Source organism: Lonchura striata, chromosome 1A (assembly GCF_050655825.1).
Source record: "Lonchura striata isolate lonStrDom1 chromosome 1A, ASM5065582v1, whole genome shotgun sequence".
NCBI classification, from domain to species: Eukaryota; Metazoa; Chordata; class Aves; order Passeriformes; family Estrildidae; genus Lonchura; species Lonchura striata.
Window position 1 is genome coordinate 61,777,386 of NC_140741.1, and position 25,598 is coordinate 61,802,983.

The following is a 25,598-nucleotide window of genomic DNA, read 5'->3' on the forward strand; positions in this document are numbered from 1 at the left end:
CAGCTGTCACCTGTGCTGGTGACCACCAAGAACACATCAACGTGAGATTTTCTACCAGGCTGTGAGATGAGCATAGTTGAGATTTGGGCTACCATGAAAGGCAATAACGTGCCTCCCTCTCAGATATGTGGCCTTTGAACAGTAGCTTTAATCTCCACTTAGTCTTCAAAGGCCACTACCGCTCACTACTGACCCATAAATCTACAGCCTATGGTAACAAAACGGCACTGCTAGCATATTCCCTTGTATCAATCCCATGCTATCCCTCCTGGTGACGTATCTCTCAGCACAGCCAAGAAGCTTTGCTCAAACCTACTGACCCAGCAAAACTAAACACTGAGTGTCTCCAGAAGAGATGAGATCAGAGAGAAAGAAAATATCTCTCAGGTAGTTCTGGTAATCTGGGCTACTTTTTCACAAATTCTTAACCAAAAGAAGCCCTGTGCATTTCTTCATCTGAGTCATGCAAACTGCTGGTCAATTCAGTGGGCAGGTATGCTCCCAGGGGATTAGGAGCCAAGCAAAAATTCAAAGCGGCTCCTGTTAATGCTACATGACTGTTTTTGTAAAGGCAAGAAACACACCTGGCAGACTGCTGATAACCAACAGTGTGGAAATTATATCACATGAGGCTCTAGCAGACTAAGCCAGGCAAAAGTGCTGTGGGCTATGGCACCACCCCTTGCTATGAAGCCAGACAATACAGTGCTAACTATGCACCATAGCAACCAAATAAATACAAGTCTCTGGTATGACCGCTCTCCAGTTCAGGCTCTGCAGAAAACAACAGACCCTGCACAGCCATTCATGTCTCCCAGCTTCAGGAACCCCTCTGAGTGATACTGAAATGTTCTCTGGAGGAGCCACATACCACAGGGGACTATATGAGGAGCCCAGGTTACTCAGCCAGCTAACTGAGTGAACAGTACTTAGGTGCAAGTACTCCTTAATGGAGACATTTTTTTCCTCTCCATGCTTAGATTGATAATTCTGGGGTGAGCTTTCAGGGGGTTTCTGGTGCTGGCTAGGGGAATAAAAACAAAACAGTTCTTGAAAACCAGAAAAAATGAGGGCTAAAACCCTTCCGTTTGCTGGGATGTGATGAGAGGACACCCAGCTCCCTACAACAGCCCCTCTTCCTGACTGGCTCTTCAATCTGTGGCCACTGGGTTTACTCCTACAGCAGCTGCTGTGAGGCCAAATTTGTGGGGCCAACTGCAAGACTCCCATCAGGTGCTTGTCAAGCAGTGTATCTTCATTTTTCACTTCTTGCTAAGCATCATGACCTTCACTGTCACAGTTACTGGGCCCCTGCATGCTGCCTGCCTCTTTTCTCCACAACTGGACAGCTGTGGGTGCTGAGTCCAGCTAGCAGCTGTGACAAAACTGCAGCAAAATCCCCCAGAGCGACTTCGCTTCCGCTGACCAGAGGGCACTGGAGTGAGAGTGGATCACACGGGATGATGGGAAGGAGGGGTCTGTTTTTACAGCACTCCTGGAAAGTTGTCTTTGCCAGGCAGCCAACTTTGAAAGCTGGAAAGACACTGAGAAAACTCTGAGTCATGTTAGCCTGCTTGGACAGGAGAAAACAATGGCAAATTAAACATTTCTCAACAGATAGCTAGTCCTGCCCACAGGGTGTTTGGCAGCAAGCCTGAATCTCATCCCAAAGCCCAGCCCTCTGGGTGAGGACGTGCTGTTGCCAAAGCCATGGTGTGCTGCTGTAAACACATGCATCTGACTGACTTGACTGCCTCCCTGCACAGTGCCAGTGCCCATGCCAGGCTGTCAATCCTTAGAGATGGCTGGTGGTGCTGCTGGTAGGCACTTTTTCACTGTACCAACATGGCTGCTGCTTTGCCTCTGCACCCTGGAAGGGTTGTGGGTGCAGTCCAGCTCTGTGACAGGCATTTATGGGCTACAGCCAGACTTTGCCACTAGTCATTAGCCCTAGCACTGCCCACAGGGCCCAGAAACTGTAGCTCTCTACCCATTTCCTGATGTAGCAGGCTCTGGCATTTTCTTTCCTGATCTGGTCCCTTGCAAGCCAGAAATGGAACCCTCACTTAGCATCCAGATCCCACATGCTTCAGAGGACATTCTCTGACCATGCCTACTGTACAGCTTATTCTTCCAGCAGCAGCACCTCCACACAAAGATGAATTTGAAACTGCAAGGCTTACAGGAAAACAGCTATCCATTTATCTTTTTTTAATCCCCTCATTACACACAGAAAACGGCAAGACAGAGCTTTCTTGAAATGCAGGTAAATTCACAGCAGGCAGGACAGAACGAATCTCTGGACTGTGCTCTTTTGGGGTAAGGCATATATGGAGCAAGGATTGCTGATATAAATCCAACTGTTGTCACAAACTGCTGCAAATTCACATTTAGTGTTCTCCCATGTGGAAATGCAGGCTACTGCCTCTGTTCCCTCTCCAGGCAGAAAGAGATCACAACCAGCTCTGGTTGCAGGGACCATTCAGATCATCCACTTCTCATATAATACAGGACACAGAAACTTGTCCTGCTCAGCTTCCTGAGAGTTTAGAACATATTCCTTAAGCAAGTCAGACAGTTCCGGGAACTACAGACCTTGGTTATTCTGTACTGCTGCTTCCCATTCCTCTCCTCCAACTGTTTCAGACCACAACAGCTGCACGGTTTATTGATGAGTATCCCCTTGAAGATGAATCCATCACATGCAGCATAACCAGTGCATAGGTGGACACAGAGCCCACTGCAAGTATCAGTGCAGTCACCTGCATCTTTTCTGTTAGGCTAAGCTATACCCATCAGACCTTCCCAGAGATGCTTCCCCAGCATCTCTGGGAAGATGCCCTACAACCTTCAATACCCTACAGCCTTCAGAACACTTTTGTTTGCACACAACCAAGACAAAAAACAGCAGCTAAACATCACATGAGTGATTCAGATTCCTCTTCTATAAAAGACCTCCTCTACAGGGTGCTCACAGACTGCTCTGGCAGCAGTCTCTGCAGAGGAACTCCTAGGTGACAGACCCCACACAAAGGAGAAACACTCTTGCTTGAACAGTAAGGCACACGCCAAGGGATGGCAAGCTCAGGTTCGCCAAGGTTAAGCAAAGCTGTCAAATGGGAACAAAAAGGATTTACACCACATTCCCCACCATTGTCCTGTTCCAATGGCAAAAACTGCTTTTGTTCAAACTCAGGACTGGGCTGGGAATTGTCCTCACTGGGTGGGCTCTGCTCCTACAGTACAGAAATCCTCTCTGGGATAAAAAAAAAAAAAAGGATAAGACAGCACTGCTCATAACCAACAAGACAGAGGAAAGCAAACAAAGAAAAGCCCTTTGCTTCTAACCCCTCTCACACTACCCTGGTATGCTCTTGGCAGTGCTGGAGGGTGCAGCCCTCCACACTGAGAGACTGGTGGAAAAAAAAAAAAGGCAAAGCTCCCAGCCTCCTCCTGGTAAAGCACCACTAAGGTCTCTGTCATCCTCAACAGCATTTGGGCTGCCAGTTCCACCCACTCTTGCATTCAGATCAGCTCTATATGTCATGAGTCATTCAAACTGCTCTACCACCCCTTGGCCACTAAAGGGCAGCAGGACATATTTGGTCCCCACTCTATGACCACTGCCCCAAAATCTCCCAGTTTCACCAGCAAGGTGTAACACAAAACAACATTCTTATGTGTGTTGCCCTCGGTGACCTGGAGGCTTCACCCTAGCAGGAAACAGAGCAGATAATAAATCTGCAAAACATGGCACAAAGCTCAACAGCTCTCCTCCACCTCAGTGGCCAACCTGGTCTGCCTGGGCTGTCAGGCACAATAGTGGGAGCAAAAGAGAGAAAGGGCTGGAACCATTGAGAACAAAATCTGTCTCCAAGCCCTAGGAGAACCTTACTTACCACACTGTTCGCTGGTTTGCTGGCATGTGCCTCCACCTGCTGCCAGTACTTCTTGGACTCCTGCACGATATCTTCATGGGTCATTCCTGGGAACAACAAGAAGACAGAACTAAGCTACACTCCTTTGGCCAAGAGAAGAGAAGGAGGAATTGCAGGACTTGTTATTTTAGGCTTAGTAACCCAGGAGTAGCTGACAGCTCCCAACAGTCCCCCTGGTAATGTCTGGACAGAGTTGTGACAGAACCCACCACAGAATATGTCTAATCCCTTGCTAAGGAAGCTCCTCTCTGCACAAGCCAAACCAAAGGAGAAGAGTTCAGTCTCCTGGGCTTATTCAGACTTGGCTTTCTGCTCAAGCAGTCTGCAAAGGACCCAGACACTGCTTCCAAGCCAGTATTTCAAGGGTCAAGAGCTTGACAAAGGCTGTCCCTGACCCCCATATTAGCAGATTCTACCAAGGTCCTAAAAGCAATGCTTTGTTACTATTGATCTACTGTATATGGAATTTTTGCTTCTAGCTTGGAAGACAACAGATACCCACTAAGACATCTAGCATCTCCAAGACCCCAGAAGTCTCACCTATTACCTGCTGGGATTAATTAGCCTGTTACACCATCAAATTGAGAAGGCTCCCCATAGGCAAAGAGGGAAGTTGAAATTCAACACAAATAGACACCAAGCACAACCAAGACAGCAAGGAAAGACCAGCAGTGCAAAATGAACCAAGGAACAGCTGCTAGTAAATAATCAGTAAGGAAAGATCTACAAGGTCTCAGATATCAGAAATACAACATCAGACAACAAGAAAAAGGATTGGTCAGACCTTATCTAAGGAATTAGCTCCTGACCAGCTCAGGTGGTGAGGAAACAGCCTCTGTTATCACCAGTCAGCTGGATGGGCATTCATGTTAAGTGCTCTAAAGACCCAAGACAACTGCCAAAACAAACTGAAGCAAATATCTGGCACAGGCAGCTGATTGCAAGAGGGGTGCTGAGGATGGCCTTGATGCAGCATCCCCAGGACACAGACATTGCAAATTTTTATTGCTTTGCTGATGCCTACATCTTTTATTACTGAAGTGAGGTGTTCCCCAGGAGTATTACACAAATGCCATCATTGATCTGGGAGATAGTGCATTCCAGAATTTAAGGGCCACCAAACAAAGTTTTCATCTCAGCTTAGGTTGTGTGTAGCTTGTGTAAGTCATAGCATTCCTGACCTCAGTTTTCCTGTCTCTGATTTTGGCTGTTCATGTCCCCATCAGGCACCACTACTGCCATTTGCACAGGGTTTGAACGGGATGAAAAGCACTCAGAAGACCATTCTTCAAGAACATCTGCTCAGGTCTTTAAAATGGCAGCTACTGCATAACTGGTATTGCTCACAGATTACAGCTGTTGGTGAATATTCTACCTCTTAACCCTTAATCCTAGAAGAAATGGTGTAGTTAGAGAAATTGCAACGTCCTCTTCCATGTCCAAGTATTCCAGGGTCAGATGCAATGATAATTTGTATTTTGGGGACAAAAACTCTAAATCTGGGGAAACCACAACAAAAAATTAACATGCTGCACTGGACCTGGTGGGAAAAGGGCTGAAGCAGCTCCCACCTTCTCTATTCTGCACACCTGTGGTCCTTGAGGTGAAAAACCAAAGGGAGAAGCATATTCAGGTCTTGTCAGAAGACTGAATTTCAAATGTAGTTCTTGTGACTGCCTTCTTCTAGTTCTAGAATTCTGAACTATGTCAACAATACAGTCTAGAAATGTGGTAAGTGGGAATGAAAAACCCTCACAAATGTGAAAAGATGGTTTCCAATCTACCAGCTTTTCAAAGCATGAACTGTCACGAAGAAATGGACTGAGAACCAAAAAGCCCAGGTGTTGATTACTTATAATATTTCGGTATCTTCTGCAGTATCATTAGTGAAGACAAAGAGTCTGTTTATTACCTCTGGTAGAAGAAGATGGCAAAAGATGCCTGTGAAAAGCCACTGTGAACAAGAAAACAGTCCTGCCTGTCCAATTTTCAGATTTTGGGAACCTTTGCTCCACTCATACAATACAATACAATCCTTTACTCCACAATACAATCCTTTATCCCCATGAACAAAGCCAAAAGCTCTGTAAATGCTCAAATGGCTGTGAAGTGTTTCAAATGTAAGCTGCCCTCTTCCTATTCTTGCTGAGCAAATAGTGCCCAAATGAAACTTCCTGCTCCAAAGCTAAAGCATTCCCATAGAATGGCAACAACTGCCTTTAATCTCGGCTTTCATAATGAAGGCTACACTTGAGAAAGGCAAACTAACAAGGAAACCAGGCTCCTATATACAGCCCTGCAGAGAAAAACCTCAAAAGATAATGTCTCTCCTATTATTGGAAAAGGTGGATCATTAAGCACAAAGCTTAATGATCAACTCTGCAGCTTAACTCATGGCTTGTTTCATCTCCTCAACTTTCCCTTTGAAATAATTTCTTCAAATAAAGAAGGAAAGAAGAAAAAAATCAGTTTATTTCTTCTGCAGGATGAAGAGAAAAAAACACAGAGGGAAGGAAGAAGGGAGCAAATAAATGTTTCAAATACCAAAACCTGACCAAAGCAACTAAAATAAACCAGCCATGGGATGGGGATAAAAGCAAGGTACTTGAATATTAGAACAGTATCACAAGCATGTAGGGCAGCAATGGTGGCCCATGACTCACAGGCAACGTGCTATCTTAAAAACTCTAGAGCTGTAATTTTTTTTATTTCCTGAGGCCACAAGTAAATGAGGGCAATCAGAAAGATTAAAGATGACATTTGCCACAGTGTGCTATTTGTTCATCACTGTCCCTCCATGAGATGAAGCCAAGGTCAAGACTACACTGAACATCAATTATGACATCAAAGAATGGTGAGAAACATCCATAATGTGTTTCCTCTCTGAAGTACTCCCATTACCAGGCTGGGTGTTGCACTAAATGAGACCCTGTGGTGAAAAAACATGTAAGGTAGTATTGTGGGTAGACTAATATCTACAGAGCCAACAGGACAGCAGCTGGAGAAAACCTCCAATGTATCAGACAGAGACAAAGAGACAGGACTGAAAGTGCCAGGTGTGGCAGTGTCACTATACAATTTCCCTGAGTATAATCTCTGTAAAACCCTCTCCTGAGGTACATCATCAAAGGCTTTTTGGGAAACACCACATATACTGCAATTTTCTGCTGTTGATGAATTTGTTTTGAGAAACTGCAGATCCACAGCCTTCTTTATGTAACCAACTGGTTTGTCACCTGTGCTGCCATTCTCAGTGCAAAGCATGTTTACTTAGGGGTCCAACTGCTATTTGCAGAAGATCTAAGCACCAAACACCTCTTGGTATTCACCACTATCTACCTAATTATCATTTAAATTTATTCAGCTGGTCCCAAGGGAAAGGCTTTTTGTCTGCAAACTATAATAGCCTTGTTCCTGTAAATTGACAAGAGCCAAATCACCTCACAGAACACCTTGATCCTCTCTTCTGTGTTCCTCAGGAGGCAGAGTAAGTAACATGCAGGAGTGAGTGACACTTTCTCAATAGTCCCAAATCACCTTCTTCCCCCCTGAACTGGCCCTGGGTACACACTGGAAGAAACTCAGGTGTACACAACACCAGCCAAGTCACACTCACCTGAATATTGCTGCAGCAACCAGACCTTGAGCTCAATGAAACTGTGAGCAAAGTGGCAGCTGTCCTCACGCAGGCAGCCGTAACGCACTTCGTGTCGGCATACATCAAACTGGAAGTGCTCCTGGAACTGACGGATCTTGGAATATTTCAGGGAGGTGGAACGCACAATGTGGACCAGACACCTGCAGAGAAATAAAAAGCACCAGAGGATCAAATCCTTACCACCTCCTCCTTATATATGACATCCAGACATTTGACTGGGCAGGCAAAGGACACAAGAAAATTGACATCAGGAGAGACAGATTCCCTCTGAGAAAAGCAAACCCCTGCCCTCCCACCCTATCAAGCCTGGGTAGTTATTTTCACCCTGAGCACATGGGTGATGCTCTGCTTAAGTTCAGAGATCAGACAAATTTCAAACTATGCAGCAAAGATACCAACTCCTCTGGTTCAGCATCTCCCCACATCTCAGGTTGCCAAGAACCAGAAGGAATTGTATGACTGTGTACTTGACATGTTTATTATACTTGTTTTCCTAAACATTCATTACCAGACAGTCAGAGGCAGGATCCTGAGCTAGAGGATCTTTGTTTTGACCTTTTTGTAAAGGCCAAACTGAAAGGCAAATTAAGTCAATGGAAAACTTGGCAGAGTGATGCCAAAGGGCTTTGCTGATGCCCAAAATCCCTCAGCACCAGAAGCAAACATGCAGGGTGAAGCCCATAGTGCTATTTACCATCATTTGAGCTGTCTTATTATTGGAACCCATAGGCAGGAAAGGAAGAAAGAGACCAGAGCCCTGGAGTTAAACTGGTTGAACTTGTGAGACATGGTTCCCATCAGGAGAAAAAGATGTTCACTCACTTGTTATCATGGAAAATGTGTTTTGCAGAAAGGTTGGAGCAGACAGATGGTGTGTCCTTGGTCCCTTTGCTGATAATCCGGGGTTTGCTGTCAAAGCAAATCTGAGAAAAGAAGAAGTAGCATACTGGGAAAATCTTAGAGAGCAGTGAACCAGAGCAACTTCACTTAGAGAAGAAAGAAGAATCAGAGCCAGCCTATTCTAATGTTCAAAGTTAGAAAGAATTGTGGTGAAAACTTTGTGGTAGGGTTTTAAAATAAAGCAAGTCAATCTCTGGAAAAGCTTCCAGACAACATTTTTTGGAGTATTCTCCACAGTATTTTCCATTGCGGTTGGAAAAATTTTGGTCAGAGCCACATATTCTTTCCCTGTTAGCCAACAAAACAAGAACAAGGGAGAAAAAAAACAGCCACTTCACAGCAAAGAACCCATCCCTTTACATGCACCGCCAACATGGGAAACTCTGTGCTGCAGAGCATTAAGATGATATGAAGCAATTCTCAACTGACCAACTCAGTAGCTCTGCACAGACATCGAGTGGGAATTTTTTGCATTATGGAATTTTGCTTTCTAAAGTAACTGGGGATAAATTACAATTCAAAGCAATATGTCAAGATGGGAGAAGAGACAGTTGATCCCATGAGGCTGTAAGCACCTGGTACAGCTGCAGGGCTAAGGAGGGAAACTCCTTTCTCCTGCACAATCCTGCATACAGTGCTCAGTGTCCTTCTGAAAGCAGTGAACTGGCTGGGACACACAGAGTAACAGGTGGCCTACTCCTGCACCTTTCAGATTTCCTTCTTGAAGAATGTCTAACATTCCTGGATTCATTTTCCCTTTAAGACTGCCTCCCAAGGTACCCTGTCAACCAGGCTCCTAAAGAGGCTAAAGTCTGCCCTTCAGAAGGCAGTTCTTCTGACTCTTCTTATTTCTCCAAGAACTGAAAACTCTACCATTGCATGACTGCTGTGCCCAAGACGGCTTCCAACCATAATATCACCCACCAGTCCTTCTCTGTTCTCAAACACCAGACCCAGTGGATGCCTTCCCTAGCCGTCACCCTCACCAGCTGTGTCAGGAGTTCTCTTCCACACACTCCAGGAACCTCCTGGACTGTTTCTTCTCTGCTGTGGTGTACTTAAAACAGACACCTGCTGAAGTTCCCCACAAAAAAAGGTCCAACAATTACAAGACTTATCCCATCTGCCTATAGAATATTTTGTCTGCCTCTTCACCCTGGTTGGGTGGTCTGTAACAGACTCCTGCTTTATTGGCCTTCCCCAAATTCCTACCCATAACCACTCAACCCACTCAACCTTCATCATCATTAAACTCTAGACAGTAAAAACACTCCCTAACACACAGGGCTCCCTCACTGCCCCTCCTTCCTCACCTGTCCCTCCTGAAGAGTGTACAGATATCCATTGCAAGCACTCCAGTTGTGAGAGTCATCCCACTGTATTTTCATGGTGGCAACTATCAACATATCAGTGGTCAAGATACATACTGAAGAGATAATGGATGCCTGCCCCCTCCCACCAGTTCTGTACCTCACAGAGGAAGGTGAAGATGCCCTGATGTTCCTTGAGGAGCTTGGCAATTGTGAGGCTGCTCTGCTTGATCCCACCTAATGGGTCAAAGAGGAGGTCACGGTTGAGGGTCCCCTTCCTCTCCTCTGTCCACACGTCGATCTCTTCCTGGTGGTACGCGAAGGTGCAGTTATCCCCGTACTTACAGTCCTGCTTGTTAAGCATATCTACAAAGCAACAAACAGCACACACCACCACACAGGCAGGGCAGCCCAGTCAGAAACTAAACTCTCTCTTGTCTTCTCCCACTGCCCACGCCTCACATAGAACTGAAAGCAAGAAAACAGAGAACTAAAAGAAAAAGACATCTCCTCCCAAGTTCACCTATATCAAGACATTCAAGGGTTAATGCAAACTACTGAAAGGTGACAATCTCCAGTAATGCTGATATAGGGGAAACCATCTTAAAACAAGAGACCAGCTTTAATTCAGTGCCTGGCCAGGGAAAGATCATGACTTAACTAACCCCTTTTAAAGCCAATACAGATTAAGTTCTCCCATAGGCCCAGAAGTAAAGAGCTATTTTAGCTTGGCTCTTGCAATCTTCCCACTTGATTAGGTACTTTGTAATGACACTGCTTCGGGATGCCAGTCTGGTCACACTGTCTGCATGCTCTGTGGGATGGGCTGGAGCAAAGGAGCAGGCAGAGAATGCTTTTCCCTAGGCAGAACCACAGCCCTGCCATGGGCCAGGTGGGTTGAGTGGGACTAATGTGAGCACATGTACAGGAGGTAGGCTCTCAGTAAAGCCCATGTTAGCAGAGCAGCTCTGAGTGCTCAACTGTGCGCAGCAGCTCACTGAGCCTTTGGAACTCTTCTGCTCCACCACTTTAGAAGCTGCCAGCTCTCTACAACATAGCAGCTCATTGCCCTTCACTGCACTGAGCCACCCACTCCATAGGCTACTGATAGAACAGGACACCCTAGAGCCAGCAGGCAATATCAAACAGAATTTCCCTCCCAGTCTCCCCTGGCACAGCCCCTTCCCAGCAACCAACTGCCACAGATCACCTTTGCACAGATAATAGGATCCTACAAAATTGGTTTTGGTTGGACGAGGACGGATCCTCTTCCAGGTCTTGTCTTCTGAGTTCTTCAGTCTGCCCAGCAGGATGTCCCGCTTGCACTTGTGCTCTAACCCTTCTCGATAGGTGTAATCACCAGCCTTGGGCCCTGCCAGAGAGAATAACCCCATCAGCCTGGGGAAAGCCAATTCCTAGTCTGTGCCAGTGCTGTGGTGGCAGAGCAAATGCATCACCTGTTTTGGGGTAGCAGATATGACAGGCTTGTTTGAAAACATGAGTAGATGCCAGAGGGTTCTTCACCAGTAGAGCCGTGTTGGGCATTACTGGTTCTGGCTGGGACAGCAGGTGCTCGGTGGCCTTGGGCACAGCTGGGTGATTCGCTCCACCAAGGCTGACCTGAGAGAAAACAGACACACCTCTCTGTTCAGCTCTGCAACCACATGCGGAAGACCGCTCCAACCCCCTTGCCCTACTCAAGTCTCTCTAAACCTTTCTCATTTCCTCTCTCATCAAAATGTACTCATTTGAAGTGACATTTCCAGAAGAGATGACTGCAACTTTTTCAAAGAGAATGAACACTGTGGTGTGTTCACTTCAGAGACAGGCCTCTTTCCTACTGGGAAGAGACCTCAGTTTTCTATCACGAGCCACAAAACAAAATGCCTTCCTCACTCCTTCCATCAGAATCTACTTTGCAATGGAAGACTTTTAAATCAACCTTATCCCAAGCTAAGAAAAAACCCAAATAGCTTATCAGTCAATCTTCAGGGATATTCACATTGATGTTAACAGGGCCAGCAGGTGACAGGAACTCAAGAATAACTTTTGTTCCAAGCTTACTAATCCTCCCCTTTTTCTGCAAGACTGGAGACATAGGACAGAGGCAGAACATCTGGAGAAGCCACCTGACAGGGGCAGAGAGCAACAAAGAACTTCAGTAGCCTGAAGTCAAAGTTGCCTTACTCTACCCCATCCTTGAGCATGATGTGGCTGCCAGGTACAGTGGCATACCGCCTGGTCACGCCATGTTTACCTTGGCAATGTGGAGTTACGGATAAAAACAAAGATGGAACAAAAGTCTTCCTACTGACCAAGTGGGAATCTTTACCTGCCTTGCCACAACATGGGAGGCAACACGCACCATGGCAGGGTAAGAGGAGGGGCCCAAATTACCTACATCACCCAACTGACCACTGTCACCACCACTACTACCTTGGCTTCAGAGCATCTTGGGACATCAGCACGGGGCAGTAGCTCACTCACCACTGGGGTTGTTTTTTGACTGCCAGATGGGTGTCGTAGTTCTGGAGAGCTACTTTCTTCTGGGAAAAAGAAGGGGAAAAGAGCCCCACAAAATAAAAACAATCATTTCACTCTCAGAGGGTGATCTACTCACAAAAGGACAAACAGCTTATTAAATTAATTTGCTTCATTTATTTCAAAATGTTTTAATACTTTCTTCCCAAAGCATCTGTCTAGACTCAGAAAAACTCCAGGAAATGCTTTCTTGTCCGAGAAATCCTACTGAACCCAACTCTATGCTGCTGAGAACTGGCATTACTAAGGTGACAACCCAAAGCTGAGGTGAATGTCAGTGTTCAAGTGCTGACTGGCCAATCTCTGCTGTTCTCAAAATACTGCAATACTGGGAACAAGTTAACCAAGAAGAAGCCCACTTCCCTCCTGAACAGGAGGTGACTTAAGCCTTTGTCCACCATCCTCCACAGTTTTACTCCTTATGCCATGAAAGTTCAGAGCCCCATTCAAGAGGACACTCATGGCCCTGAATCCAGAGATGGGAAAGACCTACCTTGGCCTCTACCATTCTGGCCAGCACAACAAGGTCCTGTATCATCTAAAACAGTCATCACCATTTTGCTCACTTTGAGCAAAATGTCAAAGAGTCATTGAGGAGGAAGGTGGAGGAATCATGCTACAGTCCAGCAAATTGTGCCAAGGGAGGTGCTCTGGACACCAAGCCAAGTTTAAATCTCATTATTCATCATTATACACCTTTGTGTTCCTTTCTCCTCTTTAGATTTCACTCCATGCAGATACTGGTTATCTGGGATTACATACCTACAGCTTTTTCTCATTACTTTTGAGCTAAACATTATCCATTACTCTGTCCAAGACAATTCACTGCTCTCTTCTACATTTATATTCCTGTTCTGCCACACCAGCAGAGAAAGCTACAAGACATATGTCCTCAGCACGGAGGGAAAAAATTTTGGCATGCATTCACAGCTAAGGCAACACAAAACCACATCACCCTGCACCTACCAATGGCAAAGGAATCCAAGGTATCCAGCGAGCCCCTGCTTGTCCCAAACGAGTCCAGGGCATCAAGCCGTGTATCTGTGTATGGAAGCAGATCCAGGGAATCCAGCGAATCTAAAGTGGAGCTGCCACTTCCTCCTGGTGGGGCCTCGAAGGCATCCAGGACTGAGGAGGAGGAGAGCTGCTTGGTGGGATCCATCACTAGGCCAAAGGAGGCAGGTGGCAGAGGAGTAGACACAGGGATACTGGCTGTCACAACTGGAGGCAGCAGCGGAGTTCCCCCCGGAAACACAGGAATCAACTGGGGCATCTCTGTTGGCAGGTTGGTAGGAATGGTGCCCTGGACAAGAGACTTCAGGGGAGCAGGAAGGAAGATAAATAGCGAATTAGTATTGAGGAATAAAGACTGAAAAGAGATGTCCTGGTTTTGGCCAGCACAGAGTTAATTTTCTTCTTAGTAGTGGGTACCATGCTATGTTTTGGATTTAGCATGAGAATAATGTTAGTAACACACTGATGTTTTGGTTATTGCTAAGTCATGCTTACTCTAAGTCAAGGATTTTCCACTTCCCACGCTCTGCTAGTGAGCAGGTGCACAAGGAGATGGACAGGACAGCTGATCTGAACAAGCCAAGGGGATATTCCATACCATAGAACATCATTCCCAGGATATAAACTGAGGGAAGTTGGTCAGGGTCACTGACTGCTGCTTAAGGAAGGCTGGACATTGGTCAGCAAGTGGTGAGCAACTATACTGGCATCACTGTTTCTCTTGGGTTTTATTCCTCCCTCTCTCTCCTTTACTATGATTATTATTGTTGATATTTTATTTTACTTTGTTTCAATTATTAAACTGTTCTTATCTTAAGCCACAAGTTTGGGTTTTTTCAATTATCCTCCTCAGCATAGAGAAGGGGCAGGAAAAAAGTACGTGAGCAGCTGTCTGGTACCTAGTTGCTGACTGGGGTCAAACCATGATAACAGAGAACAACAGGCTTCCAGTGAAGGGTGTGGGTGTGTTGTACTAGCTGGAGCAAAAGGATACCTGGCAGCTCAATCCACCTGCAGACTTCCCACAACCTCTCAATTTTTCTATACTGCAAATAGTCTGGACCAGGATCCCTGAGGAGGTGCTGGGACACCTGAGTTCATCAGTCTGCAAGGCAGTGCCCTATGCTGGGCACTTAAACCAGCTCAGGTTGAGAAACAAGGCAGCCAAGTATACACAGTGCACAGGCCAGGGTAATGATCACAACCCATGGCACCTCTCATCAGGGCTTTTCCAGCATGAAAATCACTATACTGCCTCCAGACCCAAGGTGGCTCACATAAGCAATGCTGACAACAAAAATCCAACATAAGTATGAATATGAATGTTTGTGCAGCTCCCAGATCTGTTCAAAGAGCTTAGGCTGAGTGCAACCTGAACAAAATACAATGAGATGAGAGCATGCCCACTGTATAAAATACATTCATCATTCCTGTTTCACCACACTCCTTTTACTACTCTCAGACTTGCTTCAAATTCACGGATATGACAGGCCAGGTAGAAGGAGATGTCAGGGGAGGGCTACCTTGGGTATATTTTGAGAGGAAGCTCCCTGAGGCTGCACACAGCAAAGCACACTTGGAAGAGGACTCTATATACTCTCAGTAGCAGAAATAAAGGAAAGAATGAATGAGTTTTCCCAGAGGAAGACATAGGAGAACATAATTACAGAAAGAGAATGAGCGGCAGCATGCACATTCTCATGCTCCAAGGACTTCCAAGGACCTATTTGGAACAAAGAAGCAGTCAATACAAGCAGCACTCGCTCTTACTAGAGGGTATGGTGACCCTTCAGCAAGGGAATCCAGGAGGGAGTCTAGTTCTTCCCCAATTATGTCCCCATCTGTGAAGTCCTCTGCATTCTCAGGCACTGGCAAGGGTACACAGTCTGGAGATGGGATCAAGCTGGCAGCAGGAAGCGAGGTGGGCAAGCCCTTTGCATCTGAGTCGGAAGGCAAAGGGGCCAGCCCCTCATTCACAGGGATGGAGGTGGCCACAGGAGCTGGGAGGCACTGCAGGTCCATAGAGCAGTCTGTGATGAGAGAGAAACAGAGCCAGTCATCAGGAGAACCTCTTGCAGGAGACAAACAGACCACAACATGGCAAAAATAATATTGTACAACTCCATCAAATCACAGAAAACAAGTATGCCAATTTTCTGAGAGGAGAGGCTCTACTCTGAAGAGTACTTGCACTTTCATTTTTGTTCCCACTCTCCAATGGCTCACCAACAGCTGAAATACATTCTAAGGGCCAGTGCCCAGTCTGACTGTCAGGATTTGGCAAGCACATACAGCAACCAGGAACAACACAAAACCTGTAGTTGAGCCATTACCAAATTCATTACAGCCGGTACTAAAGGCCAGGGGCATGTAATACAATTTCTCTATAACCCACCACCTGGTGTTTTCTTTAATGTTCCTCACTAATGCATTTGGCAGAGATCACTGCCTTCTCGACTCCTTGGAGCTTTGATATCCCAGCAGAAAGCTTGCTTACTTGCACACCCTCTCTAAAAACCCAGGCATCCTAAATGGACAAAGACAAAAAACACAAGGCCCAAAAATCCCCATCAGACTCACTCAGCTATCTTCACCCAGTAAATTCCCTGCTCTTGAGTCCTTCCTGATGTCCAAAAGTGGGAGGTTGCTACTCATTTTCCCCCTCAATATCTGATCAGCAAACATGCCCTTGGAAACTTGTGTGAGGTGGGGTTGAGGCAGGAAAGAGGCAGTGGTTTTCCCTAAGGTTTCTTCCCCTCTCCAGTACATTACTGGAGTAGCAAGGTGTTCCCATCATGCAATATAAACCTCTGTAAAGTGAAGTTATGGTTGAAAGCACATGTTCTTCACAGAAGAGCATTTTGTTCTCAGAAAAATGAAAGGTTAAAAAAAAGTTCAAATGTTAGAAATTTGAAAAATGCAGCATTACATTTGCAATTCTCAAACCAAGCACCCAAACTACCTTAATTCTGCCCCTGTGCAGATGTCCTGGAATAAAAGAAAATAAATAAGACAAAGATGCTACCTTCTCCATCAACATCCCATTGGCTGCACTGTAACTGCAACAGAGTAAGGCCATAAAAGCAAGATAAAAATTGGAAGGAGAGACAATAGCTTTTATTAGAAAGACTGATAAAATTGGGAAAGAAACTAGACAAGCTTCAGAGACACAAAACTTGATCCAGCAAGAAATGCTGCATCCTGTCTGTACCATGTCTGTTCACTCAGCTGCCATGAGAACTTGGCCATCCCTCAGCATCAGGGACCAGGTGAGTGAGCCCTGTTGTGGCTGCAGACTGCTTGTTTTCTGGCCCAGGAATGTGCTGGTGCCTTCTCAGAGAGCTCAGCAAATTAGCAATTCCAGCAAATCCCCAAGTCGTGAACAAAACAACAGCAGAGATGACAAACACAGGCATGCCCCCTTATCTCTAACCCCACCCAGAGCACAGCACCAACCCCTGCAACCTTTCCTCCAGTATTTGTTGTGAATGATCCACATGGATGGACTGCTTCAAAGGTCACTGTGCAAGGCACTGGAGGCTGAGCCATGACAAAAGACAGGGAAGCAGGGGAAGTGGCAAGGAACAGACACAGGTCTCTCTCCACATCCTCAAGCATGCCATTGAAGGCAAACACATTGTACCTTATGGGATCCAACACAGGATTTTGGTGTGCAGCTGAATGCATTTCCCACAGGCTATGCATGTCCTTAGTTTTGCAGCTGTCACACCAATAAGGCTTGGCTCCAACCCCATGCCCCCTTTGCAATGACTTATCTCATCATCTCATCTCTCTTTGGTGCAGAACCCCAGCCACCAGGGAGCCACATGATATCCAGCTTTTCTCATGGCTGGAAGCTTGGCCAGATTCCCCGCAGTACAAAGGAATAGCTTGTGCCTTCCCATTTTTCAGATGTTTAAATCTTGAGCACTGTCAAGATCCCTACAGAGGCCAACAAGAAGAAGTTCAGAACAAGCCAGAAGGGATGGGGACACGTGCAGTGGGGAGCAAAAGGATGCACAATGACAGGGCCCCAAAGGATCCAGCAATTCAGACCTTCTCTGAAGAATGAATGAGGCCCTGCATTTTCTACTCAGACTGGGAAGCAAAGAAAAGAGGCCCTCACACACCCTAAGAAGCCACACACACCCTAAGAGGCCCCAAACCCAGAAATGCTGAATGCATGACCAAAAGGCAGACAATAACATGAGACCCCCACAGCTCAGTGCATGTGAACGGCAAGGAAAAGAGCAGAGACCAACAGGTTCCACTACTTGCAAGTGGAAGAGGGAAGATGACCACTTCTCCCACCCTGACCACCCAAACCCTGTCATTCCTTCAGGCACTTCCTCCCTCAAAGATTGGACTCTACTCTGTCCAATCTTTTTCCCTATCTCTCTTTTACCATTCCTGCTTTCCTCAGGAAACCAGATCTGCTGACCTCACTCACCAGCTGTGACACATCTCACATAATCTCCTTACAGAATGCTCATGCATCATCTGCATTCCCCTAATGTTTGCTCTTTCTTAAAAGAATAAAACGCCTTCTTTTGATGAGTAGCTCACCGATACCTGCTGATTTCTGCCCCTGCCATCACAATCAGCCCCACACATTATTAAAAAGTCAACAAGGGGCTTGTATCGAAGCAGTGCAACCACCCTGCATAGGGAATAACACTCTTTGATTCCATGTTGCAGAAGGCTAAATAAATTGCTTTTATTAAGCTAAATTATATTACATTAATACTATATTATATTAGAACTATATCATACTAAAAAGTTACTAAAGAAAAACCTGTGACTGTCTCCAGACAGTCACGACACAGCTTTCATCCAACTGGCTAGTCAATCCAAACAACCATCACTGGTGTCCAATTAACAAATCACTCTTGGGTAAACAATCGCAGTAACACATATCACATGTGCCAAACAACAGATGAAGCAAATAGAGATAAGAATTGCTTTCTTCTTTCTCTGAGCTTTCTCACTGCATCTTGCAACTTCCCAGGAAAAATCCTGGGAGAAACAATCATGTCTCTCTCTATTCAGAGAATGTCAATATCACAGTCTTGTCCATACACACTTATGAACCAAGTCTCTCATACCAAGCCCCCCAGCTGGTGGCTTCTCTGGCCATACACCTGCCTGCCCCCAAAGGGCAAGTACAGAGCTCTTAAAAGCACTGTTTCTAGCTCTGCTCTTCAAAACAGTAGTGGTTCCCTGGTGCATTAGCTAGCCAATGGCCATACTGAGCCAGATCTGAGCCATGATCTCTCTGCAGGACTGGGCTGAGTTAATCAGATAACTTCAAGCAAAGCATGGAGGAAAGGGCTTCAAGAGTCTGCATTTTAAAACAAAACAAAAAAAAAATCACTAAAAAAACTCTTCTAATCTGAAACTCTTAGGGTACCCAGCACTCAGTTGTCCTGGTGGCACACCACTCTCAGGGCAATTGGATAACATAATTCCAGTGCTTTTGCAAAGATTTCCTAGCAGTAAAGGCTCTGTCTGTCTGATCTGCAGTAAAAGTGGCATGCTGCTCTTACACCAAATCCAGATTAGATAAAGAGCTTACTGGATGCAGTCATTTGTTAGTCTGTAGTAGGAGTCCAGTTAATTTTAGACCAGCAAGATAATGCGAAAAACTGTCCTTAATTCACAGAACCTGGTCTCATGATCTCATGTAGCAAGCAGATACTAAATTGGTATTCAACAGAGAACAACACAGAACATGCTTTCCAAAGCACCCAAAAATGAAATGAATTTGTTTCTATAAAACAAGCAATTGCTACTTGTGGTGGTAAATCCTCACACTTACTTTCATGCACACAGAACTACCATACAAAGGAACAAATATTGATGTGCTCAGAGGCAGAAGTTCGGTGCTCCAGCACACAAGGTAGCAAGCCTTTCTACAGGGGCAGAGTTAAGGTCACTTGTTTCCCAGCATGAAAAAAGCAACTCTGATAATCTTCCTTCTCCTCCTGGGTGCCCAACCCTGAACTCAGCTCTCCCTGGGTCCCTCCAAACGCCTTTGTTTTCAATTCCTCCACTTCAAAGTCTTGGAGGACCATATGCACTCAGAGCAAAACAACCTTAACTTCACTTTATCTGAGAATGTTTTGCCTTGGAGCAGAATTTCAGAAGCTTTGCCAAGAGCAGCTTCAAGAAAGCACAACTGAAGAGAGCTGTGTACCTCAGCAGACCCTTTTAACTCCCAGACTCATCTCTCACCGGGACTGGAAAAAAAGATGAGTTTGCAAGAAAAACACTCCTGCTTTGCACCATTTTTCTTCTCCCAGTTACCAAAGTTAGGAGTGTGCAGAAGAGACACAAATGCAGGTGATGAACCTCTCAAGCCTGCCAGCTTGGTCACATACCATACTCAAGCCACAAAAGTCTGAGGAGAGAGATATCTTTACCTGTTTCAATGTCATCTATTGAGCCCAATCCATTTGAAGTAGTCTGCAAAGAGGATGTAGGAAAAGGGAGACAAAAAATATTATGAGACATTAATCTTTAAATAGACATCCACACTTCACATATGGGACTCTTCACTACTCCTAAACTTGTGACTCTTCCTTTATGGCCTCTTTCTGTGCTGTAACAGTAAAACCAATGAACTTTAGGAGGGCATTGATCCAAGGAACCTATTCATGTTTACCTTCAGCAGCCGACAAATCCTTTTGCTACAAAGGAAAACCATGTCTGCACAATATCCAACCATGTGAGCAACTCCATACATAGAATAGGATATTTCATGTGTGGATGAGAACGCTGTGTCCCAAGTCCCAGGACACACCAATCGGTCAGCCCACTGCATGGGAGATCTGATTAGCCTGATCTTACACAATGTTCCTTTTCTTAGTTCACATATTTTGCAATCTAACAACCACAAACTTCTACAGCAAATTCAAAACAGGAAAATGTTTCTGCCAAGACAACTGCTGACTTGGAGCTCAAGGCAAGGAATAAATTAAGTCCATATTTTGCAGAAACATAAATAGAGGTAAGTACACGTGCCTTCAGATTAAGCTTAAAAAGGCACAAGTATTTGTCTTGTAATATTGCATCTACTACAGTGGATTTTGCACTATTTTCAATTTTTATAAAAGGGAAAGATTTTTAAATTAAAAACTAGGCACAACTATTAAAGAAAGTTGACTGGCCTTCCTAGAAAGATGTGAAGCCAAATCACTGAGCAGTGAGAGGTACACTAGTTCTTTAGTAGTTTGCTGTACAAAATTATAATGTTTATAGTTTTATTGTTTATTTGCTTTAAGGAGCATTGTGAAATACCAACAGCATGTAGAAACAGCAAGTGCTTGTCTGTTGGGATGGTTATTTTGCCCAGTGGTAAAAAAAGGAAACCAACAATTTCTTATATTTTACCATAATATTTGTACACTACCCTGCCCAGCTGCGTCTCCCAGGACAATACAAGCAATACATGTATGTACCTTGCTCAGTACACCACAAGACTTAATTTTATATGTTTCTTCTTCAGTTGCACTTTCTGACTTTTACTTAGCATTGTTGTTAGATATGCAAAACTTGAAAACAAAAATTTATTTAAAATGCAAGAGATAGCAAACTTTCACAATAACTAAGAAAAATATCCATCTTTGGTGATCTAATTACCAACGTAAAAAATTATGTCATTAGAAACATTTTCAAAGAAATTAATTTCTGGGATATATCCCTTAAGAGCAAAAAACACTAATTAAAACAGTTCAAACTTAAAAGACAGTTATAAATTTGCATGCAAATAAAACTTTAAAGCATTCTAGTAGCACAGTCCATGAATAGTAACAATCACAGGATGCAAACACTACCTGGTTTGATGAATTGATTGACGTGCCATTACTGAGTAGTGAGAATGTTTCCAATTCCTGCTGCAAGGAAGAGAGAGGTCTTAGAGCAGAATTCAGCCCATGAATGCTCATTAACTAGGTAAAGCTGGGTTAAAATATGGTTTCCTTCCAAGTACTGCCCAAAATTAAAGCCACCCCAAAAGGTTACCCCACTGTGACACAAGAGTACATGTTTGTCAACACTGAAAAGAGACTGAAAAATTGTTCAGTACACCTCAGAACATCCAACTCATAACCAGGAGGCAAAAAACTTCCTTGAGAAACAGATGGGTTTGCTTTTTGTTAAGAAATTATTACTTTGGGAAGGCATTACCACACTGGAGTGAAAGCTGGAACTCGACACAAAAGATCACAAAGTGTTAACAAAGTACCAATCACAGAATTTCAAATAATAAAAAGCATTCTGGGATGTTTAATTTTTGTATTTCTAACATACAGGTGGTTTAAGCCCATCTCAACTGAGTAACATGACAGCGGTAAAAAAGGCAAGGCCAACACAGTGAACAGCTACAAGAAGTATTTCTACATAAGTTTCCCTTTCTTTGAGACAGAAACATTTTGGAGTGTGGAAGAGGTGAGGATCAAGGAGTTTTCTTAGGGTAGGCAAATCACACATTAAGTTTGCTGGGGAGAGGATTAACATGTTACAACCAGGTTTACCCTAAAAGCTCTCTGCAAATCAGATGCCCACCAACCACCCCCCCTCATGCTACAGAGGTGCCCCTCTGCAGGTGGAACACGCTGTTTGTTTAACACACCCCTGTGCTTGGGGCCGAGGATGCAAACACAAACGTCAGCCTCCACTACTAGCTCATGTTCTTTGTTCCTGAGAACAAAATCTGCGACCAAGGCAGCTTTATGGGAGAGCAGCTTTATGGCTAGCAGTGGCCTAACGCCCTCTAGCTCCATCCCAGGGTACGCATTTAATCACCTACAGCACCTCCTTGTAGAGCCAAGTTATGGATCCAGCCACTGGTGTCAAATTAGCTTCTGACCAGGTGTGCACCCACTGTTCTCCCAAAGCCAAGACTTTCCCCCACCACAAAGAAGTGTATGCCTAGAAATGGGGCAGGAACCCTTCATGATCCTCTGCACTACAAAACCAGTCATGCCTCCAGTGCAGCAGAGGATCCCATCCTTCTCATCTCATAACAGGGAGAGGATTGTGATGCAAAACCTGCTTTGGGATCAGGTGTTCCTCTCCTGCAAAAAACACAAAAGGCATCTACTATGCTGGAAGTTTCTCCTGCAGCACCAGCTGGGGACTCAGAAAACATCCTGGCAGTAGACACAGAGCAGCACTGGGGTTAGAAATGGATCAAGGCAAAGTGAGTCAAGGGGTCAGGACAAGGAGAGTTGCCAGCAGCCTGCTAGAGTTTGCAGGGTTGTGTACACATGTCTGTAACTACAGAGCAGCACTCACCACTTCTGCAAAAGTAAATTTGTACAAGCAAAGGATAGCCTCTAAGACAAAAGAAGTCATACCTGAGGTCTTTTGTATGCTTTTCGAACCCTCAGTCCCAGTTTCTGGGCAAGCTCCTGTCCCAGCTGTGTGACACTTTCATCCTGGGAACAAAACCATTGATGGGACAATTTCAGTTTTGCCTTTGTGGCACACAGAATGAAATAAGAGGAATGCATTATGCACATTGGGCTGCACCAAGCCTCAACTTCAGACAGCAGCAGATAGGTAATTTCCAGAACAGCCCTAGGAGAGTCCACATAGACTTCAGCATTTTTGTAATTTAGTCCTGCCAAGATGCTGCAGTTGCACCAGGAGTTTTGCTCTACACTCATTCAATGCTGCAGAAAATCACAATCAAGTATCTGCTTCCAACAAAGCATCCACTCTGCAAAAACAGGGTTCAGGAGTCCTGCAGGCAAGTTGGCTGAAGGATCTGCCAAGGCTGGCTGCTGATACGGCTTCTGCAAGGTGCCATACCTGAGAAGGAGCCTGAATGTCTTCCCTCTCTGCCAGCTGCAGAGTTAATCATCAGTGTTGATATGCAGACAGTACCCACTAGCTTGTTTTGCTTGTTTGTTTTTAAAGCTTAAACCAAGTCTCAGTTTTCAACCTACTGGCTAGAAGGCATTTTGACTGTCTCCAGCTCCAGCTAAACTGCCTCAGCTTAGTCAAGCAAATCTTCAGCTTTCCCCATTGTGTGGCATTTTACCATCCTCCCTGCACAGTGTCCATTCCCACTCACACACCACCATGGGCTTCCTGCCCAGACTAACAACCTGCCACAGTCTTCTACATTTATATATCACCAGCAACTGGTTCTTTCTGTTTTCCTCTCTCTCCGTTTGCAAAAATATCAGAGTACTTCAACAGTTTTTTCAAAGAAGAAAACAAGTATGTATCTGCCCAACCTGTTGTGATAGCCCTCCTTAATCTGCTAACATATGCCCCCTCATGTCCAACCTTGAAGCTTGCCCTCTTCTCTCTACTTGCCATGCTGGTCTTTCCAATCTCCTTCTCCCTGCAGTTTGAGTCCTTTCCCTTTGAACAGCTGAGAAGCCTCTGGTTCTTCCAGCCCACTACATCAGTAACTGTTTCCCTTCAATCTGGAGTGTCTTTTTTTGATTGTGTCCCCCCACACCCTCAACATTAGTCTTGGCACCATCTTCACTGAACTCAGTGAAAACAAAATCTAGCTTATCCATTTCTTCTTCTAAAGCACCCCATGCCATACAAACACAAGTGTACCACAGAGAAGTATTAACTTCACCATACTGAGAACTTCTGCAAACTAGCAGCACTGAGTATCTGCACCCAGAAATAAATTAACTCTGATAGACAGTGAGCTAAATGAGTGGCACATTCTTTATCATCAGAAGTTTTAAGACAGGCTCTGTTCTGACCACAACAAAGTTCTCAGCAATTACAGCAATCTGAAGATGGAAGTACCCATGTGCTCCAGAGGGTAATGGAAACAAGAGTGAAATGATGGATAGCATGACTTGCTTTTGATGCAGAGAAGGCTTATGACTTCTGTTAAGCAGGTAATAAGACAACAGGGTATGTTAATTTACAAGGCTGAATTGTTTAGCATAGGAAACACAGATCACTCAATATGGTGTTTTAGGCTGAACTTTCCTGGCACAGAGAAGTTTGATAAATAATGTAAACATAACTATATAGTTAAAATATAAATTAAGTGGCTAAACTACAATGTAAAATATAGCCACATATAGCTTTGCAAGAACACCTACATTAGATGCTTTTGTTAATCAAAGGGTTTATTTATAAAACAGTTCCCTGGGACTCCCCAAATATGATATCTTTAATATGTTTTGGTCACCCTGCTCTACCAAGTCAAAGAAGCTAGAATTTACAAGCTATACAAAAGGAATAACTAACTGCTAACAAGGCTTTCAAAGATTGCTTCTATAACAGTAATAATAAAGGAAAGTTAACTTCTCCTGCTGAGGTGGATGCATTTTTCTTGTAATAATATTACTGTGATGGATCAGAACCAACATCAGCAAAGTGCTTACCTGAATCCATATAATCACAGTTTGCTTTTCAGATCAATATCTGGCCTAAGAGAATGCTCAAAAGCACTATCAGGAAAATATTTAGTTCCTAGTATATGCAGATAGTCCTCTCTGCATGCAAAAATTTACACACCCTGGAACACAAAAATAACTATGCCATGTGATGTCAAGGACACCTTTGCATGTTCCTCAAGAAATAAAACGCAATCAGGAAGTGAAATGTGAGACATTTGTATCCAACACAGAAAAAACATACATGTTTTTCTTTCAGAGCTCCAGTTCCCATTTATCCCATGCACCTAGTCACTTCCATTAGAAATAAAAAAGCAGCCAATTAAAACATTCTCATGGCTTTAGTTCATCTTTTGTTAGAGTAGGGGTTTGTTCTTCACAAACAGACCATGAACCTGCTGTCACTAACTGGTGTCTCTGGCTGGCACTATCTGTAAGAGGTGATTTGGCCTGAAGAAATATGTGAGGACAAACATCTTTGAGTCAGAGCGTCAGAATTTCTGGGCATAAGCATGATCTTGGGAACAGACAAAGTTTCTTTTCCACTATCCTCCGGCCTCACACTAAGCATGTTGAGCAGAGGAAGGTTGTGAGCCACAAAAACCAAGATGAGCTGTATGTCGAAAACTTACATGTGGGAGGGACAGCAAGCATCGGCTGTTGCACTCATATGCTTCTTTGTGTCTTCCAAGTTCATTTAAGGAACGGGCTTTCCGGAATAGCGCTCGGATGTTCTCCTTGTCGAGACTTAAAGCCTTCTCGCTGTCCTCCAGTGCCTTCTCATACAACCCCTGCATGGGAACAGACCACCTGGAGTCAGCTGAGGCACAGCAGGCTAACTTGTCCTTCT

At 44.6% G+C, this 25,598-nt stretch overlaps 1 protein-coding gene across 13 annotated transcripts in view; it reads right to left on the reverse strand.

Annotated features, from left to right (window-relative positions):
- The window catches only part of ZC3H7B (zinc finger CCCH-type containing 7B), a 48,434-nt gene that overhangs the window by 12,175 nt on the left and 10,661 nt on the right, over positions 1–25,598 (reverse strand). For 5 of the 13 annotated variants that reach the window (XM_077783624.2, XM_085569783.1, XM_085569785.1 and 2 more), the window contains 13 exons: positions 25,381–25,539; positions 22,721–22,801; positions 21,197–21,256; positions 19,784–19,826; positions 15,132–15,391; positions 13,314–13,662; positions 12,240–12,352; positions 11,264–11,426; positions 11,017–11,178; positions 9,967–10,172; positions 8,419–8,519; positions 7,555–7,736; positions 3,900–3,985 (listed from right to left, as the gene is read on the reverse strand). In XM_077783624.2, coding sequence (XP_077639750.2) covers positions 3,900–3,985; positions 7,555–7,736; positions 8,419–8,519; positions 9,967–10,172; positions 11,017–11,178; positions 11,264–11,426; positions 12,240–12,352; positions 13,314–13,662; positions 15,132–15,391; positions 19,784–19,826; positions 21,197–21,256; positions 22,721–22,801; positions 25,381–25,539 — 1,965 coding nt within the window. The remainder of the gene's footprint in view (positions 1–3,899; positions 3,986–7,554; positions 7,737–8,418; positions 8,520–9,966; positions 10,173–11,016; positions 11,179–11,263; positions 11,427–12,239; positions 12,353–13,313; positions 13,663–15,131; positions 15,392–19,783; positions 19,827–21,196; positions 21,257–22,720; positions 22,802–25,380; positions 25,540–25,598) is intronic. The other 8 variants (XM_085569788.1, XM_085569787.1, XM_077783625.2 and 5 more) reach the window with 8 other exon arrangements.